The sequence below is a fragment of the Ambystoma mexicanum genome, chromosome 6p (assembly GCF_040938575.1).
Source record: "Ambystoma mexicanum isolate Mex_15411 chromosome 6p, UKY_AmexF1_1, whole genome shotgun sequence".
Taxonomy (NCBI): domain Eukaryota; kingdom Metazoa; phylum Chordata; class Amphibia; order Caudata; family Ambystomatidae; genus Ambystoma; species Ambystoma mexicanum.
The window spans coordinates 256,645,503-256,665,469 of record NC_090935.1 but is presented as its reverse complement, the minus strand read 5'-3'; the positions used below and the strand labels follow the sequence as shown (position 1 = coordinate 256,665,469).

The following is a 19,967-nucleotide window of genomic DNA, read 5'->3' as shown; positions in this document are numbered from 1 at the left end:
TTAACCCGTTCCTTCTCGACAGCAGCATCGGTGTTCCAGAGGCTCCGTGGATCTGGGAAGACATCTCCCACCTGTGGCCTCAAAGGTCGCACAGCGGGTTTCTATTAAGTTCCCCTGTGCGTCACTTGGGGACAGAGGACTCATCGGTCTACACGACACACAAGTCAGAACAGGTACCCTGAGGTAGACTCAATAGGTTCACTCTAGAGGAGGCCATCCTCCCAGTAAAGCCTATGCTTCCCTGGATCTTGCCGTTCCAGATGGGAAGCTGCCTGTTGGCGAAGACCTTCAAGAGAAGGACACTCTTTGACCTCTGCTGAAGTCTGCCATAGAGGGTCCACCTTCTGCAAGTAAAGTCTGCAGCTCAGGATGGTCTTTAGGATCCAGATATCCAGCATAGGGAAGGGCTTCACCCCGCTCTGTTTTACCAATAGCTGCTTCACCACTTTCTGCTTGGTCCTCCACTCAGCCTCAGCTGTGGGAGGGGTCACTGGGGATGCCCTTGTCCGCTGAACAGGTGTAATACCTTTCTTTCGTCCTGAGACCTTGGGTTTCCCCTTTGTCTCTTTCTTTGACATGGAATCAGAAGGGTGTCCTTCCCGTGGACTGAGAGTTATAGGAATCTCTGTAACTTCCCATTGAGAGTCATCCAAAGTTGCCTCTCTGGCCAATTTCGTTTGCTCCTGCTTCCTTTTATTGGGAGGCCTGGGGGCGCTTGATACAATTCCAAGAGTTTGTAAGCCATTCCCCAACAGGACTCTCCCAGGTACCTCATTTTGTACACTGACAGGTACTCTAACAGTCATATTGTTGCACTGGATGAGAGCTGGTAGTATTGGAACCATTTGGATTGGGCCACCTGCAAGTTTAGTGGGATCTTTGGGAGCCTTAGCAACATCCTCAGGTTTGAGAAAACTTTCATCAACCACTGTAATGCTTGCCCCAGTGGCTCCAATGGCAGGAGACTCCTGACCATTCACAAATACACTGTCCTTATAATATTCTTTTGTGTTATCTGGAATGGAGTTGTACACATCCACATGCTTCTGTTCCCACAGGCCCAGTGACACTAAAACACTGGCTGCGACTCCAATGGGGTCTTCAGCCAATTGTTGAAAGTTACCACTTGCCATATGAACTTCTCCCTCAGGGATGAAGGCTAAGGAGACAATACGGACCCCTGAAGGTTTACCTTTACATCTGGGATCCCCTTTCACACGGTCAGTAGACCCACATGCATTACATTTACCAAATGCTCTCTGGAATGGGGGTTTCTGCTGACCTCATCTGGTTTAGCACCAGAGGTTTCACTATACTGACCAGGTTTCCCATGGGACTTACCCTTCTTATGTCTGAAGCCCTCTTTGGATAGTTGGAATTAGAAATCTCTTTTCCCTCTTTCTTGTGCTGCTTCCCCTCATCCATTTTGTGAGTGGCCCCAGAATCCTTGTGAGTGGCCCTATTGGCAACACACAAGTCAGCAGCCTTTGCTAACTTCTTGGGATCATTCTCTTGTGAGTCAGCCAAGTGCTGTCTCAGCTCAAGAGAGCAGGCATAAAAAATAGACTAAAAAACAGATCTCATTCCTTCAAAGGTATTCACTTTGTAACCATTAACCCAACCATCTAAGTTTTTCAAACATTCACACACCCAGGGGTACCATCAGTCTTTTTGAGGATCCTAAACCTCTTAAGGTACTGGGATGGAGTTTTCGCAAATCTGGCTATTAAGGCCAGCTTCAAATGTTCATACTCTTGTCTTTCAAGTTCACTCAATTCCCTTATAGCATCACTTGCATCCTGGGGGAGCCTAAACAAAAGCCAGGGAATTAACTAATTGCCTTTGAGACCCTGAACTCCATGATTGTATTCAGAAGCACCCAACCAATCCAAAATGTCAAGTTTCACATCATATATACTCACCGCTTCTTTTTGCAAGCAAGGCCTCTTGGGACTGGACGACCTAGAGGACCCTGGGAGGGAAGCAGATTCAATAGACAAGCTTTTCATATCCAGTGCATGCTGCATGTCCATTTCCCTGATCATGATGTCTTGATGCTTGGCTTCTCTTTGGGCATCTAATATTTTGGCTTCCAACTCAATTCTCTTTATCTCAAGAGAAACGCATTCTGGGCTCAATGTTGGACCTTGTGGGGTCACAGTGGACATGGGGTGGGGCAAAAAGGCATGATATGGCAAAGAGGGGTTTCTAACCGGAGACTCCTCTACCTCTCCTGACTCCTCTTCCAGAATGGAGAGTTAGACTCTAAAATGTCATCCACATCAATTTCCACATTTCTTGGGTTAGTAGATGTTACAGGCCTAATACCCAAACTTTGGTGATTCAACAACCATTTAATGAACTCATTTTTCTTTCCTTTTACAGTATGTGGGGTACATTTAACAGCCCAGCAGAACTTCCCCTACTTCACCAAACTGCCTTTTCAGCAGTTACAAAAATATTGGCTGCGCTGTGTCTGCTGAGCACATATTCCCTTGCATCAAAACTGTGTTTTGCACTTACAAAAATAATGGCTGCGCTGTCTCTGCTAATCACATATGGCGCCAGATGGAACATGAAACACCCCAAGAATGGCTGCATTTATTTTCTTCATGTGCACCAAAGAAAAGAATTCAAAAGCAACCTGGCTCAGCGCTGCAAAGCTACCAGCTTAAAACATCCAACTGAAAAACTGAAAAAGGAAATGTTCTGCGTTTAAAATGGCTTTGCACTGGTGCCATTTTTCATCTAACATAACACAGTTTGGTTCCAGTAAAACACAGTTTGGTTCCAGTAAAACACAGCCATGCCCATCTATCTTCAGAAATTAACCCCATCTAGCGAGGGCCATTCCTCTCTGAAATGCAGTGTGTCGAGCAAAATCTATGAACAGCAGATACATTTGTTTCAGGGCGTAAGATCCACGTTTACTTTTGCAACAAATTAACCTGTGCAGAGAACTTCAAAAATAAAGCTTTTCTCCCTGGCTATGCGTCAATTACAAAAGAAAACTATTTCTAGCACCTTTCCCTGCCATGAAACTGATCTGAAAACGTGTGTTAAAGAAACTGCATCTGGTGAAATCCCCATGTAAAAAACATGTGTAAATTCGTTTTTGCAACAGCAGTGAAATAACACTTTGAAAGTTAAAATGTGAAATCATCCCAAATACTCACACAGAAATAGTATTTTAGGTGGGGATGGGGTTTGGTTTAACTGTATAATATATTTTTTTTCAAAAAGACTGGCTTTTGTGAAAGAAAGAAAAAGGGGAACACTTCTAAGGAAGCCCCTTTCCCAATGAAAGGACCAAGGTGTGAGAATGTACGGCCACTTCAGACCGAATGGCATTTCCACTAGCATGGGACAATGTACAGCCCTGCCCCTGAAGCGTTCATTCCTTTGACACCTCTTCTCATCTTCCGCTGCCTCGGATCAAAGGCGAATCCATAGCAGCCCTGGGCAAAGCTGACCAGAGCATGACATGTGACTAGGGGTTTGAAAGGACTGCCTAGTTTTGGGAACAAAGCCAGCCCATATGATTGAAAATACTTTTGATAATAAAGCATTTATTTCAGTAACCTAAAGAAGCAGTAATGTAAAATGTTGACAGCTTGGATGTAAATTTTGCGCTATGAGAATAAAACATTGTGGATCTCCCTAGCATGTGGGGGACGCAAACGCCAGTAAAATGAAATTTCTGGGAAAATCGTACATGGTACGTTTATGAAACTTAAATGTGAATATGTCCGGCATTGATAAGCTTCAGTGTACCCATTTGTAGAGTTTTAGGGGAAATATGTGCCATAGAAATTGTGGAAGATCGCCAGAAGGACTAAACAGCATCATACAAACTTGGGGTTTGGACTAGCATGCTCCATGTGAAACATGGAATCTACTTATCTAATTTGCCGGATGATGGCATTTGTGAATATAAGCGTTTTAGGTCATAACTGATTTGGCAAAAGTAACTTTGGTAGAACAAAGCACATTGTAAAAAAACACCCACACTAAAACTGAGTCCCTTCCTGCAGTCCAATCTGCTTACAGGGAGGAGGCGACATCCACAGATTGACCTATCCCTTCTTAGAGGTAGGTATAGCTTAGTTCTGCCAACATAGTAAAAATCCTCCGATGTCATCCGGTGATAAAAGGAGGACGTTTAGGGGGAGTCAGGACATTCAAGATATCCAGCATCCAAAAATCCAACCCACAACATCCAGAGATCCAGACATTCCACATCCACGCTGCAAGGTTCCAGATTCCAGTGCCAGGCCAGGGGTAGCTGATCCTGATCCATGCAGTACCTCCTATCCAGGCAGTAGCACCATTCAGAATTAAACCCTACTAAAATCCCAATAATTCAGGGAGAGAGGGAAAGGCTGTGGAACCCTTTTTTAGGATTATCCAGTGACCAGACTGGCTTTGCCCCGCTACCTGCTTTGCCCAGCTGATGCACCTCGCTGTCCACAGTGACTAGATTAGGCACAGCTGTCCCCCTCCAGTCGAGCCCGCCACTGCACAGTGACCAGGTCTTGCCTTGCTGCCCAGAAACCCGGTTCGCTGTCCAAACTACCCCATTGGAGTGCTTGTTGTAAGTATGACCCTTCCCCAGTAACCAAAAAGTGGCATCCAGTGCTTTCTTACCTTGTATTATGTCCAATCCCATAGAAATCCTATAAATACCCTAGTACATTTTTAAATGTCAGAATCCTCTGTGTATCCTGTCCTTAGGAAAATCTGTAGTAATCTCCATGTGTTAGTGCCATTCTTTCCAAATCGTTTCAGTCCGTTGTACAAGTCCTTAGTACTATTTGGTATAAATTAATGAATTCGCATATAAAGAGACAAGGCGTGAAGGGCTTACAATTGCAAATTAATCTTTATCACGGGCAGCGTTCCTCTTTTCTAGCCACTAAAATATAGTCGCAGTAAAACTTGTAATTTTCCTTTTAAAACCGATTTTCCCCATGCAACTGCTTTCATTTTAAAAAGCCGATTTTTCCTTTCCCTTTAAAAATCCCATACTGTCATCCATCCAGAGTTACCCTTTTACTTTCATATCATACCTGTGATGTGCCTTTGTACCATAGCATTAAAATCGATTTCCGATTATGTCTGTTTAGCTCAATTTCCAAGCTGTTTTGCTATTTGAAACCCGTGAAATGTAGCAATTGCAATTTTGCCACGTGTGATTCTTGCTGCACTGGTTTTCCTTCCAAAGTTGATTTCCTAAACTGTATGGTCGTTGTTTAGTACCTTGCCTTAAAGCTTGCGGGTTTTCTTGCCGTTTTGATACAGCCACACACATTTTTGCCTTCTCCATTCAATAGCACATGTAAAATACCCATTCAGTAATTCCGAGTGCCATTTTGCTCGTTTTTCAAGAGAGCTCAATCCAATGTTTGCCTTCCATTAAGGGGTGGTAGGTCGGATTCTCATTCCGATTTTTGCCTACTATACCCGACTCCTTGCTACTTCTGTCCACCCACACAAAATTTGGTTAACAGGGGTTTAGGGGAGTGTTGCAGGGGGAATGCCTAACTATGGTGCTATCTGATAATACTACCCAAAAAGTAATCTTTCTTTCATTCATTTGTGCATCTTATGCTAGAATGTTACACTAAGTGTATTCTATCATTTTACTGTGTAATTATCACCACCCTGGTGATTGCTGTCTTATATTGAATGTGTTTGATTTTTATTAAAAATTAAAATAAATAATTATTTCATTACTACACACCGGCCTGGTTCATGGTCCATTGTGACACAGGGTGTACGTTTAGGGGGGTGCCAGACGGGTTTGCTGCATTCTCAAAAATTTAATCTGTATGTCATAAACTTAAGTGTTTTAATTGTGCTCTGCATCCCTGCCCAGTAGAAAGAGTCCTGGTCTGGAGTGTGCCGCATCTTTAGAATCCTTAACATACAAATTGTTTTCAGTTCATGCACTGTTAAAATTATCAGGGCGGCCTCCTGACTGAAGTTATCCATATTTGGCACGTTACAATTGCTTTTAACTTTCTGATGGAACTTAGCCTTGTGGAGGTTTAGTTGAACACAAGCACAGCAAAATACTCTATGTAACAACTCTACACAAAACCTCACCGCCTGCCACCAGTGTTAGGCCAGATTGTATGTAGTAAACCAGTGGGAGACTACAGCAGCCTTGTCCTCTTGACAATAGGGAACCCGACCTTTCGTATAGGCCTGTACTACACAAGTTGGTAGGGAGACTGAGCAGCCAGGCTTATCTCAAGAGGGGTCAATGTGAGCTGTACAGGTGCAACATAGAGATTCACAGTGGCAGGTATTCAAATAAGACTTATACTCAAGGTTTCTTGTTAAAATAATTATTTATTAATGTGTCAGTTTTAAAATAAGTCTTCTTTAGAAAGGGCAATATGCAACAATAAAATACACTTCAAAAATACACTCCTCCAGTTTCAGTTAAGTAAGCAGATCACACTTTGACACTTAATGCAGTACTGGAGTTATGGAAAAAGGATACGGTTAGGAAAGGAAACAAAGGTTAACAAGTTTCTCTCAAAAGGTAAGTACTTTACAATTCCCCAATGAAATATAGGTTAACCATTTCACAGCTATACAAGTAACTTATGTATGACTTTTTGGAGGGACAGATGAACACAAGTCAGGTGGTAAGAAGAGTCTGCAGGAAGCCAAGACAGCCAATGCCAGTTGAGCAAAGTCTAGGGGAGCTGAGGCACTTCAAGATAGCACAAAAGTCTTGCACAATGTTAAAAGAGAGATTGTAGAAAAGGATCACTGTTGGGCCACACGCTGTAAGACTTGTGAACAAGCAAAGATGCAAGCAACTGTGCAAAGGGCAACCAATGCAAGTCTACAGTGAAAACAAGCAAGCTACACACAACAAGAGGTAAGTACCCCTTGTTAGACAGTACTTTGAATCTGAAGAAAAAGGTCCAGCTGGCTTCTGTTCCCATTGTAGTCCTACAGATCCAGTGTTCCTGGGCCTCAGTCGTGGGGACAAGAGGGAGGACGTCTGGGGACTCCTGCACTACGGTTTTAAGGTCGGCGGCGGCAGCAATGGGCTCACCCCAGATCAGCAGCACTTTGCGGTTTCAGCTACTTGCAAATAGCACCACTGTGGTTCTTGGACACCTTGTGGGCTCCCCTTGCTTCTGGTGGCCAGCACTGTGTTGAGGTGGCTCAGGCTTGGGTCATCCTGCTTTGAGGGAGTCCTTAGGATCTTCCTGGAGCTTGGTCCGGCTTAAAAAGGCCATGCACTCGTTTCTGGTGTTCCTGTCCCCTGGCACTCGGTTCCAGCAGCAGCAGAAGTACAGCCAGCAGGGAGAGGGGTCACAATCGAGTTTGTCTTGGAGTTGATTGGTCCCACCAACCCAAGGGGAACAGTCGTCCTTTCCAGGCTTCTCTAGTCGATTCGAAATTTGGAGCTTCAGCACTGCAGCAGGGCTTCACCAGGCAAACCAACGGTCCAGGAGGATGCAGCAAACTTTTCTTCCAGTTTCTTCTTCGGTTCCTTCGTCCAGCGGTCGACTCTGCCTTCCTTGCAAAAGACCTTGCCTTTTATGCAGGTTTCTCCCATTCATTTGCAGCCTAGCTGTCACTTACACAGCAGGGTGGCTGTCCTCCAAAGACAGCCAGCTGGCCAATCACCATTGGGTGCATTCCTGTAACCAAGGAGACTAAGCACAGCAAGTTTCGGGAACCTCCCTCGCTTCCTGCCCTGCCAGACACGCTGGAGCCAGAGGCGCGCTTCACCAGTGAATACCGCCAAAGACGAAAGGAACAAAGGGACCAAACCAGTTTTGACGCGTAGATTAAAACCCAAGAAGGACCTAACAAGCAAGAAATGGCGAAAAAAGAAGACCAGGGCCATTTTGACAAAATGGGCACCCATGGGTGCAATACTGCAGCTGAGGATTCAGCCTGCAGTAAAAACGCACAATGGTCGGAAAAATAAGCCACTGCCACCAGCCATTAATTGTAGTAAGGGTAACAAAAAATGTTTACATGATAAAGTAGACAAAAGCGGATACTAAGTATCCCCAAACACTCTACATAAGATGGTGTGTGCTGGTTCTACAAAGAAAAAAGGGTATGGAAAGTCAATTTCACTTTATTACTTTTGGAAACAGTAGTTTAACCAAGAGAAGGTATTTAAACCTTGAGGGAAATCCAAAGGACTTCTCTGTGATACTGCACTGAGGGTGCTGTGTGTCACAATACAAAAAGATTATGCCTATGGAGATTGTCAGACTCCAAAACCAAAGGAAAAACAGTCTCTAAATCAGATAAAAAATACATGAGAGAGAGCGAGAAAAAGGTCTCACTCACTCCAGGATTGAAAATCAAAAGTCCCAAAGTCCAGCAAAAGAGCTTGGGGTCTCTAAGTGAGAAGGGAATTAGCACAGAAATGAGAATTCTCCCTAACACTGGGCACTGCTGACTTGACTTTACTGCTTAGTGAGAAATATCTTCTGTTTGACAGAAAAACCAATATAGCAGACAGTAAAACGGTATTAAGAAAATTGGTACGAAGAAAATTAAGGTTATTGATAAAACCCTTAAAGGCAAGATTTTAGGATGACTTCTGAAATCAATTATATGTCACACTCTAACTGACATCAAGCGTTCCATGTTGAAATAGAACTCTGTTCACCAAACACACACTTACCAGGATGATTAGATATAGGAGGCTGGAATGCAAGCTCATTGTGAACTGGCCCTATAAAGGAAAAGAGTGCAATTAACAAACATACACATTACTAAAGCATCTTCACACAATATGAAAGATAGTCTATGGAAAAGCACACTTCTAAAAAGTAATTTAAGAGAAAGTACAAACGTGATCTTGGTCAAAACAACTTTCCAGGAGACAACATGCAAGGAAGAGCTGGCTAAGAAGGTACCATGGCAGTTTACAGAAAAAGGTGGGTTCCTCTTAAAGTACCAATTAGTCAGTTTACCAGCGTTAACAACGTTTAACCTCTTTCTCTATACCGAAAGGAAGTATGAGGCTTTATTTGGATATGTAGTTTAAGTTTCTGGTAAGCTAGCCGTTTAGGTTGAAATAATAAAGTACATAACTGTGGATTTAGGACACAGAAAGAAGCACATGATGATTTGTTAAAGGTGCCTTTGCATGTAAAAAGTACCAGAGTGGTTTAATTATCAGCTCACACTGTTCAGAGGCTGGTGCACATTTGTTAAACTGGAACAGGCTAGAGCTTTCATAGACTGATTCTCGCCTGATACAAGGTGGTCAAAATTTACAGTAGGAGAAAATTAAACAAAGATTTTACATTCTTTTTGGGAGGCCAATCCGATTTTTTAATCATTGTACAATTGCTGATAACCCCAGGAAACTAAATGAGCCCGATTCTTAACCTAAAATCTATGCCCACTACTTTACATTTTATCAATTTTTAATGTATGCAGCGTTAGTTAAAACCTTAACTTTGGCATTTCCAAGTTTTAAACAAGGTTATTGAACAGATTTCTAGTGTACATTTTTTCATCATTTTACTGCTGGTCTTGACGTTACTAGGTCTTTTTTCCTGGCATATGCTTTCTGAAACGGCAGTAAAATCTCAGTTCATGTCTTCGGTTTCCGTATGCGTTTCAGCATGTTCCACATATATTGTTAGGTAGGTTTTTCATATTCATGATAAATCTTTTTGACCTCTGTCAAGCCCAGAACATTATGCTTTGACTGTTTGGCTGTTTTGTCTTCAGTGGGAGGCTCCAGAGTGTCTGGAAAGGCAGGGAGCGAGGGAGGAGTCCAAAACTACAAAGCCCTTTGTCTTCCACCTTGCCTGAAAGGGAACAACTCCCAGTGGGGGGCTGGCTGTCCTGATTGGACAGCCAGACCCCCCCTTTCTGTAAAATGAGGGGAGAGAACACAGAGGTTGTGCTGTAGTTCCTGATAAAAACTCTGAACCTGGAAACGGCTGACAAGTCGACCACTGGAACCAAAACCGAAGAGGATGAAGAAAACGCGGCTGAAACTAGAGCCTGCTGTGTAAACAGTCTGCTGTTACCCTACCTTCCAATCGGCCTGGGGACTCCGAAAAAAGCGACACGGACCCAGAGCCTGGTGAGATCCACTAGGCTCAAGAAGACCTGCATTTTGAGCCATCCCGTGTCATGTTGCGACCTTGCAAGGCTGCTATACCCCAATATCCTGGGACCGCTACCCATTGTGCGGTGCACAGTCTTCCGAATCTTGTTGAAACTTAGCAGGCATCCTGCTGGACCACCAGAAACGTGAAGCGAGTCTATAAAGTCCCCTCATCAGCATGCTGGACCTTGCAAACGATGAGAAGCCGACCAGTGATATTTGTCTTCTATGCTCCTGAAAAAGGCGCCAAATCCATAGAGCCGCATCCAGACGCAAGAAAAATCTTGCCTGGAGCCTTCTTCCATGATCCCTGCTGCAATAGTCCTTCCAAAGTCCTGTCTTCAGTCTTTCAGACAAAGGAATCCATTGGCTGGGTTCTTAGCTGCATATACGGCAGTCTTCCAGCTGCAACACTTATTGTGTGCTGAGGTACTGTGTTGGCTGGGGTATCTTCTTACCTTCAGTGTCTTGTTATTCCTGTGTAACCTTGGGGTGCTCCTGTGAATGGGAGGTCTCACATCCACTTCACCCAGGCCCACTGCGGGAATCATCCTAGGGTGTCTTCTCCGAAGTCCCATGACCCTAATTAACTTTCAAAGTGAACTACTTACTAGCCAGTCTTGCTCATGAACTCTGACTTTGCTTGCAACTGGTCTCTCTTCTGCCTCAGAGAACTCATGTACTAGAATTGGGAAGGGCTCAATCATTTAAAGGGTCTGCCTTGAAAAATAGAACAAGTGTTGAAAAGTGTACTTACTTGTAAAAGAGTTAGTTAGTAATTTTAAAATCTCAGAGAGAATAGTTATAAAAAGTTATTACTTACCTTACATATGTTCTGCCATTCTGAAAAGTATATAAATGATTTACTTACCTTGAATAACCTGTGTGCCTTCTTAAATAAGTATTCTCTAAGTCTTACTTTTCTTAGAATGGCTCGCCCTTCTAACAGAAAATAGATAGGTGAATTTACTCACATGTGAATTGGGTTCCCATCTTCCCAAAAGTAATGCTGTTGGTTTCTGTTAGGGGAGTGTTCCTAAAGTCCTACTGGCAGTAAGATTTTAGTAAGCTAGCTCAGTGGTTTTTAGATCCCCAACTCTTAGTATCAGTCTGTACTAACTCGGGACCTTGGTAGAGTGGCACAGCAGTCAGTCTCATCTTAAGAGGAAGATGCAAGCTGTAGGTAAGTAAATTGAATCTAGTTAGACAGGCACAGCAAAGAACCACTGACAGTTATATAAAAAGTATATATTTATTATATTTACACCAGAATCACTTTAAAAACTTTAGACATTTATACAACACTTAGGAATACTTGACGATAATACACTTAAAAGGGCACTTTCACTTTTGTGTTTGTTCGCAGTTACTTTTGTAGAAATGTTAGAAAGAGAAAAGGCAATGTTATCGTATTATCGGCTATTGCACACGCATGCAGTTTACAACGATGTATACGGTAATGCATTTACTCTGCAAAAAGATACAGTGAAGTCACTTAGAGGGAGGCAATGGTTATTGTGACATGAGCTTGGTACAAAGTTCTAAGAAAGGGTTTATTCGCATACTAAGTACTTTATTAATTATGTATTATTTATTTATTATGTATTTATTTATGACCCAAAACTCAACCCTGGCTAAAGGCAGTTCGGGCTTGAAGTCTTGACAACCAGCGAATTATAAAGCGTTCCTGTGGATTTCTTCCAGTCTCTAGTGTTATTGAAACAGCAAATTAACTAACAAGGGAGACCTTATAACGGACTCGAGGAATGGACACAAGCAGCAGCTTGGGTCCGAGGTAAGAGGGGGTTGCACTGGACACCGCTACATGCACTCCAACGCTCTGGGGCGACTTCTTGGAATCAGGTAAGCAATACCTTTCTCCCCACAGTACCTAAGGTTAGAAGAAAATGTTCATGAATGGATGCTCCGCAATGTGGAAGCTCTGGACTCGACCTCCGGATTCCTTAGGCTGATGACTGACGGCAGAACAATGGACAGGAATCTCTTTGCAACAGTCTCGAGGGAGGACCGGTAGCACGTCTTTCAGCAACTTCTTGGTTCAGTCTGCGGTTTTCGCGCTTTTTCTGCAGCACCAATAAAAGACATGGATCGCCCGGTCAATCTTCTTCGCTTCCTGCAGTCCAACACTGATGGGGTGGGGAGGGGTCTGGGAAGGTTGGATCAGACCTCTGGAGCGTCCTTACGGGTTCAGCAAACATTTGGACAGATTCGGCCTTTCCAAGACGATGCACTCAAAATGGGCAGCAGGTCTCCTGGTATTGGGGTTTCGCAGCTGTGGAAACTCCTAGGACCTCAGGAGATATCTTGTTTCAAGGTTCGTCTTGGGACTGGTTGTTTCCACCAGCCCAAGTGAAGGAGCCGTCCTCTTGGGAGCTCTTCTGTTAAAAGCAATACTGGTAGGTCAATAACTTTGTGTAAGCCTCAACTTTAGAAGTCCAACCCGATCTGGGACATCAGTCTCTCAAACGTCAGAGGGGGCACTGGGTGACCAGTGACCCTTGAGCAGAAGAACAGAGACCGGCAGACACTGTCAAAGTTATACGTTCTCAAAAGATGTTTTTCGTGACAGGCAAGTAATGGAAATTTATTCAACGGATTCAGGGGGGATAGGTAGGGCACCTGAAATATTTCAACCCCTAGCACAGATGTCCTGAGGCCTTGGAGAACGCAGTTGGGTCGTCCACCAAAAGGTAACTCAGAAGCTCAGGAGGAGTGCAGAACATTCAACAATGACTCAGGTAAGCACCTGAGATGAGAGGTAGACAGTACTACTTTAGTGAAGAACAAAGATGTCACAGGCGGGACACCAAGGTAAGACGACAGCAGCTCTGGTTCGGGTCTCTGGCCTTGGCGACTGGAAGAAGAACTTTTGGCAAGAGCAGACAGTCAGACTCGGTCACAGGGATGCCCAGCAGGCTACCTTCGCAGCACAATGTTGTGGAGGATCGACACACGCTTCGTAGCAGCGACGGTTGAAACCCGACAGACTTTCTTCCTCCACTCGGTCCACGACTCAGCTGATGAAACTTCTACGATCGGGATTGAGTCTCTGTAGGCCCAGGAGCTTGCAGCCGGTACCTCACTTGGCGAGACGATGCATTGCAGCAGTGCCAGAGGTCCCAGGGTATTCAGAGATTGTGGGCCCAGACGGTCGCAGCTTGTCGTGGGATGGCTAAAACTGTAGCTGGTCTCACCAGTCCAAGGGAGGAAGTGGTCCAGTCTGGATCTTCCCTGTCACAAAGAAGAACAAGTTACTTACCAACTGGTAACGTTCTTTCGACTGGATGTTCCTCCAACGTATTCCACATCTTTGACATGTAATGTCCACAGCTGTACACTTCGGAAACTTTTTCGGCAGAGGGCGTCCTACGTCGAGGGCGACATCACCGGATGTCATAAATAGGACGCACGGCGCCTGTAGCCTCAGTTTGTTTTTTCCCTCATAACGTGTGCCACCAATCCAATGCCTGCAGTACTGCACATAGCCTTGCGGAAACGTAAACTGCAATCGCATAGGAAATTCTTCAGAGGGGCAGGCTGGGAGGGCGATGTGGAATACGTTGGAGGAACATCCAATCGAAAGAACGTTACCAGTTGGTAAGTAACTTGTTCTTCGAATGGATTGTGTCCTCCAACGTACTCGACATCTTTGACAGACTCCCAAAGCAGTACCAGAAAATGGAGGAGGGAAAAGAATTTACAGTATCCAATCAGATGGCGGAATAAAGAAACGCCTTACCAAAGGCCATATCTTGACCATGGATCGTATCCAGGGAATAATGTTTAACAAAAGGTGTGGATAAAAGCCCACGTGGCTGAATCACAAATATTCCTAGTAGGAACCCCCCCGTTGTAGGGCTGTGGAAGTAGACACACCCCTAGTGGAATGAGCTTGTAACCCTTCAGGAGGGTCCTTACACGGCAATCGGTAGCATTCAATAATGGTGAGGATAATCCACCTGGACAAGGTCTGCTTGGTAACAGCCTGGCCCGATCGGTGTCCAGCATATCCCACAAAGAGTTGATGGTCCACTCTGACCCTGGACATCATGGAAATATAAAAGCTCAGAGCTCTCCTAGGATCCAACCTATGGAGTCTCTCCTCTTCCTTACCAGGATGAGGAGGAGGAAAGAAAGAAGGAAGAACCACCTTCTGGCTCAAATGAAATTCAGACTCCACCTTAGGTAAAAAGGAAGGACGTACTCTTAGTACAACCCTGTCCTTGTGGAACACAGTAAAGGGCGGCTTAGATGAAAGTGCCTGCAATTGTCTCACTCTGCAACCAAGAACACTGTCTTGAAGGACAATAATCTCAAAGGACAAGAGTGCAAAGGTTCAAATGGAGCACCCATTAGAAATTTCAAAACCAAATTCAAATCCTAAACCAGCACCTGGAAAGGGGACGGCGGGAACACATTAGACAGTCCTTTGAGAAATTGAGAAATCAAAGGAATCTTAAAATAAGAACATTCTTCAGATGAGCGCTTCAATATAGACAGCGCTGCCACGTAACCCTTAATGGTATCAACTTGAAGGCCCCTGTGGGCCAAAGAAAGTAAGAAATACAAAACCATAGGAATGGAACACTGAAAAGAATCAACATTCTGTCCTCTGCACCAGTCGCAAAACTTATGGCAACGGTACAGGGATTTCGTTGCTTTCCTGGCCGAAAGCACCACCTCCATCACATCATCCGGGAGGTCCCAAACCTTATATCTCAACCACTCAGATACCAAGCGTGAAGGTTGACAGTCCTGACCTCTGGATGGAGACCTTGACCCCCCTCTCGTAAGAGCAGATCCTCTCAGTAGGGAAGAAGGCATGGAGGGCAGATGGAAATTTCTAGAAGGTCCGGATACCACACTCTCCCGGCCCAATCCAGAGCAATGAGGATCATGTGGGATCCGAACCTCCGTAACTTCCGTAACACTTGAGGAATTACGGGGACTGGAGGAAACGCGTACAGCAGTGGGAATGACCAATCCACTATGAATGCGTCTCCTAAGGTTCCTCTCAGAGGAAATTCCCTTGAGCAGAATCTCTCGCTTTTCCAGTTGGCACTGGTGGTGAAGAGATCCACTTGCGGGGTTCCCCAAAGGGCGAAGATCTGCAGAAGGACTTCCTGAGCCAACTCCCACTCGTGAGAGATTGTGCTCTGCCTGCTCAGAGAGTCCACCACCGCATTTTCGTCTCCGGCCAGATGAACTGCCGAGAGCGAAATTCCCTGCTGGATGGCCCAGAACCCGAGCTGCATTGCCTCTCTGCACAACTGGAGTGACCCTACAACCTCTTTTTTGTTGAGGTAATGCATAGCCATTGTGTTATCCGTCATGATCAGGCCACTCTTCCCCCGCACAGAAGGCAGAAAAGCCTTCAGGGCTAGCCTGATGGCCCTCAGCCCTTAACAGGTTGATGTGGAGTTTGGACGCTGACGGAGACCAACGACCGCTGACGGTTAAGTCGTTGGCATGAGCACCCCATCCTGTGAGGGAGGCATCCGTCACTACAGTCACCTCCGGCCGAGGTTGCAAAGACGGCTCCCCCTTCATCAGGTTCCCTTTGTCGGCCAACCACAGAAGATCCTGGGAGACCGAGATTGGAATCCGAACGGGATCCGACATCTTGCCTGAGAACTGCGACCACTGCATCTTGAGCACCCATTGCAGGGATCTCATCCTCAGCCTGGCTTCTGGCACCAGAAAAATGCAGGATGCCATGAGGCTGAGCAACCTTAAGAATTCGAAAGCTGAGAGAACCTAGGCATGTTGAAACTTGTCCACCATCTGCACAATGTGATGAGCCCTCACCTTGGGAGGCGAGCACTTCCCCAAGGATGTGTCCAACACAGCCCTGATGTACTGGAGCTGTTGGGAAGGTGTCAGAGGCGACTTCTTGAAATTGAGGGAGAAGCCCAGCTTGTGGAGGGAGCAGCAGGTAAGACCGAGGTGAGCCAATGCTTGCTCGGGAGAGCGCGCACGATCGGCCAGTCGTCCAGGTAGGGGTAGACGTAGACGTGATTCCCCCCTCGCCAGAGATATGCTGCCACCACCACCATTAGCTTGGTGAAGACCCTCGGGGACGGGGGGGGGGGGTAAATCCGAATGGCAGGGCCCGAAACAGAAAGTGTGAGTCGCCAGCCGCAAACCTCAGGTACTTTCTGTGCTTGGGATGAATCGGCACATGAAAGTAAGGATCCTGTAGGTCCAGAGAAACCAACCAATCCTGACGTTGAAGGGCCTGGAGGACTTGAGAAAGAATGACTATCTGAGAAGTTTGTTCAACCAACGCAAGTCCAGGATGGGTCTCAATCTCCCATCTTTCTTTGGGATAAATCAATAAGGAGAATACCATCCCTTGTTCCTCTCCGCTACAGGCACCAGTTCTATAGCGCCTTTCTCTAGCAGGGTCAAGATCTCCTGCACAAGGAACGGATCCGGAAGCTTTTCCCTGGTGGATTGTCATGAGGCTGCTTTAGGAAGGGAAGGCAGTAGCCGTGGGTGATTGTATCCAGAAGCCACGCATCCAAAGTAATGACTCGCCACTCTTCGATATGCTGAGACAGTCTGCCCCCAACCGGAGAATCATGGGACATGGCCTCATGACTGTTTTGGAGCTGCTGTGGCTGCACCTGAAGGCAAAGAGGCAGCTGCCTGAGCGGCTTTGGCACATCCATTTCCCCGACCACCACGGGTACTTTTACGCTAACCCCTCTGACTGGCAGCTCCTCTCGTTCTACCAAAGGAGGAGTAGTAACAAAAAGAACCTCCCCTCCACTGCTGTGCCCTAGGACGAAAAGGCAGAGATTGACGCACGGCTGCGTTCAAAGATTTCGCTGCAGCTTTTGAGGTCTGCAACCTCTAAAGGCTCTCGTCAGCCTTGCTGTCAAAAAAATGCACGCCATCAAAGGGCATGTTCAAAAGACAGGCTTGCACATTCGGAGCTAAACCCGACTTCCGCAACCACGCAAATATGCGTATAACGGTGCTCGCAGCCATGGACTGGCTAACACTGTCGGCTGTGTCCAAACCCGACTGAAGGGACTCACACAGGGCATCCTTGCCATGATGCACGAGAGCAAGGAACCGATACCTCTCTTCCCCCTCGGGAATATGGTCAGACGCAAGAGAAACACAGTTCCACAGTGTGTGTGAAAACCTTGACACGGCACAAGTGGAGTTGGCACACTTCGAACGCTTAACTCCCCGTAGAAAACACTGACCGTGCCGAACCGTCGAAGCGTTTGTTGTCCCCATCAGGAGGGATGGTAGGGTATGTCGCCTGCCTCGAGGTGGCCATAGCTGCCTGAACCACCAAATTCTCGGGGAGTGGGGTGAGACAAAAAGGTAGCTGGGGTCACTACCGGAAGGGCAGTATTTCTTGGTCAATGATTTGTTAACAGTCGGAAGAGATTCCGGTGACTGCCAAGCAGCCGCCACTTTTTTCTTTAATTTCAGATGAAAAGGTAACACTGGGTCAGAGGACGGACCTTGATCTGAAATGTCCGTTAGATCATCTTGCACAAAAGCTTCAGGAGGACTGGACCAGCCCAGATACTCTGTGACCCTAGCCATAAGCCGCCTGCAGGACGACTCTGCATGAGCCCCAGGCTCAGGCCTGCCAAATTCCACTTCCGGAGAAGTGTCCAACCCACTGGCATCATGAAGAGTTTGCCACAACTCCTCCAATTGACTGTCTCCAGAAAAGACAGGAGCCACATCAGGCTCGACAGGGTCCATATCAGAGTCTGACCTTTCCTCCTCCTCATATTTGTCATCCAAAGGGAGGAAAAATCCCTGCCCCGGGACAGAAGAGGGGGGAGTCCACCACCGGCCTCACAGACTTAGAAGTAGCCTTCCTTGGAGGATCCACAGTATCAGGGATCTCCAACAGTAAACTTCGGGCAATAAGCCCCGAAGGTGACTAGGCCGCCGACGGCTTTGGTGTCTATGCCGATAACAGCACTGAGGGCAAAGCCTTGACATCGGTATCCGATGGACACAGCGCTGAAGGAGGCGACCTTGAGCCCTTACCAAATTGCTGCGGTCTCGCTGGAGACGAGCACCGAGACCTGGAAGCACGTTTCTTGCGATCATCCTGAGCCTTGTTCTAACGGGACCTCAAAGGTTCCAGATGAGCGTCAGGTCGAGGACCCGAGCCCAAAGGCGTGCGAGCCACAGTACAAGACTGTTCCTTGCCGGCTTCATCAGAAGGCGCGGACGGAACTGTGCCCTGCGATTGAAAAATCACTAACATTTGCTCCCTAAAGGTAGCCCATTCCTCCGGAGTCGAGGACTTCGTCGAGCAAGCCACTTTCCTCGTGGCACCATTCTCCTAGGATGACGGAGAAGGCGACCAGTGACGGCGCCTCCCAGAATGCCGAGACGAGGAGGATGAATGGCAAGAACCACTCCGGGACCCAACACAGAGAGACGCCCCTCGAATCATCAGTGGACATCCCCTTGGACTTGGCTTTACAGGACCTACTGGGTTTTCACCCCCTACCTACCTGAAGCTTTCCAATACGCTCCCGCAAGGCCTTAGCTGTCAGCGACTGGAATTTGGAACAGTTGTCAGTGTCGTGACTTTCACCCAAGCACCACAAACAAATGCGATGCAGGTCGGTAATCGACATTTTTGACTTGCAGTCCCGGCAAGTCTTGAAGCCAGACCGTGGAGTCGGAGGGGTTGAAGAAGAAGACATTTACAAAGAATACACGTGGCGCGCTGAGTCTCCGAAGCAAACCCATTTGCAGAAACAGAACTGAGGCTACGGGCACCGTGCGTCCTATTTAGGTCGCCCTCGACGGAGGCCTTTGAGGGACATCGACCTAACACCATTGACGTAGGACGCCCTCTGTCAAAAAAGTTTCCGAAGTGCACAGCTGTAGATAAAGATGTGGAATACATTGGAGAACACAATCCATTCGAAGAGAGGGTTGCAGCATTCACTCAGTCGGCATTGGCAGTCGCTGGAGGTGGCTTTGGCGTCCTTTCTTCTTGTTCGGAATGGATAGTCCAGTGGTCATCTCTGGTGTCTACATCAAGACCCTCACCTAGTATACAGGAACTCAGCCAATAGGCATGCATGCTACATTCAAACGTTGGGTGGTGGCTGTCCCAAGGGAACAGCCAGGCTCCCAGTCAGAACTGGTTCCAAGCAGATCAACTGGAGGACAAAGAGCTGAGGAGTTTCAGTGTCCTCCTAGCTTCCTACCCTCGTAGACACACTGGCACCTCTGGTGGGCTTTCGCATGGAAACCCAGCGAAGTCAAAAGACAGATCAGGAGCTCCCCACCCATGTTGGTAGAAAAAGGATCAAGTAGGGCGAAGTCATCGTAAGTTGGCAAAAAAATATGGGCACCATTTTATGCCAATGGTTGTTAGGCAAGATTGTATGAAGTAACCCTGTGGGAGACTACACCAGCCTTGTCCTCTTGGCAATAGATACCAAACTATTGGTATAGGTCTGTACTACACAAGTTGGTAGAGTGACTGAGCAGCCAGGCTTCTCAAGAGGGGTAATTGTGAACTGTAGAGATGTAACACAGAGATTCACAAATTACAAGTATTGAAATAACACTGACTCAGCGTTTTCTAGTAAAATAAATATGTATTTATTTAACGGTCAGTTTTAAATAAGCCTTCTTTAGAAAGGGCAATAGGCAAGAATAACAATACACTCCATAACACTTTCTCAATTTTAAGATAAGCAAGTAGATACCCTTTTGGGATGACACAGACACTTCTTAAATCCTGAGAGGACTTCAATTGCTAGGATACTATGGTATACTGTGGACATTGATATATCACTTTTACACT

General features: G+C 46.2%; 1 protein-coding gene across 3 annotated transcripts in view; it reads right to left on the bottom strand.

The window, feature by feature from the left end:
- Nucleotides 1-19,967, bottom strand: part of SMAD4 (SMAD family member 4) — an 850,418-nt gene that overhangs the window by 445,056 nt on the left and 385,395 nt on the right. For all 3 annotated transcript variants that reach the window (XM_069626978.1, XM_069626979.1, XM_069626980.1), the window contains one exon: nt 8,681-8,731. In XM_069626978.1, the coding sequence (XP_069483079.1) occupies nt 8,681-8,731 (51 nt within the window). The remainder of the gene's footprint in view (nt 1-8,680; nt 8,732-19,967) is intronic.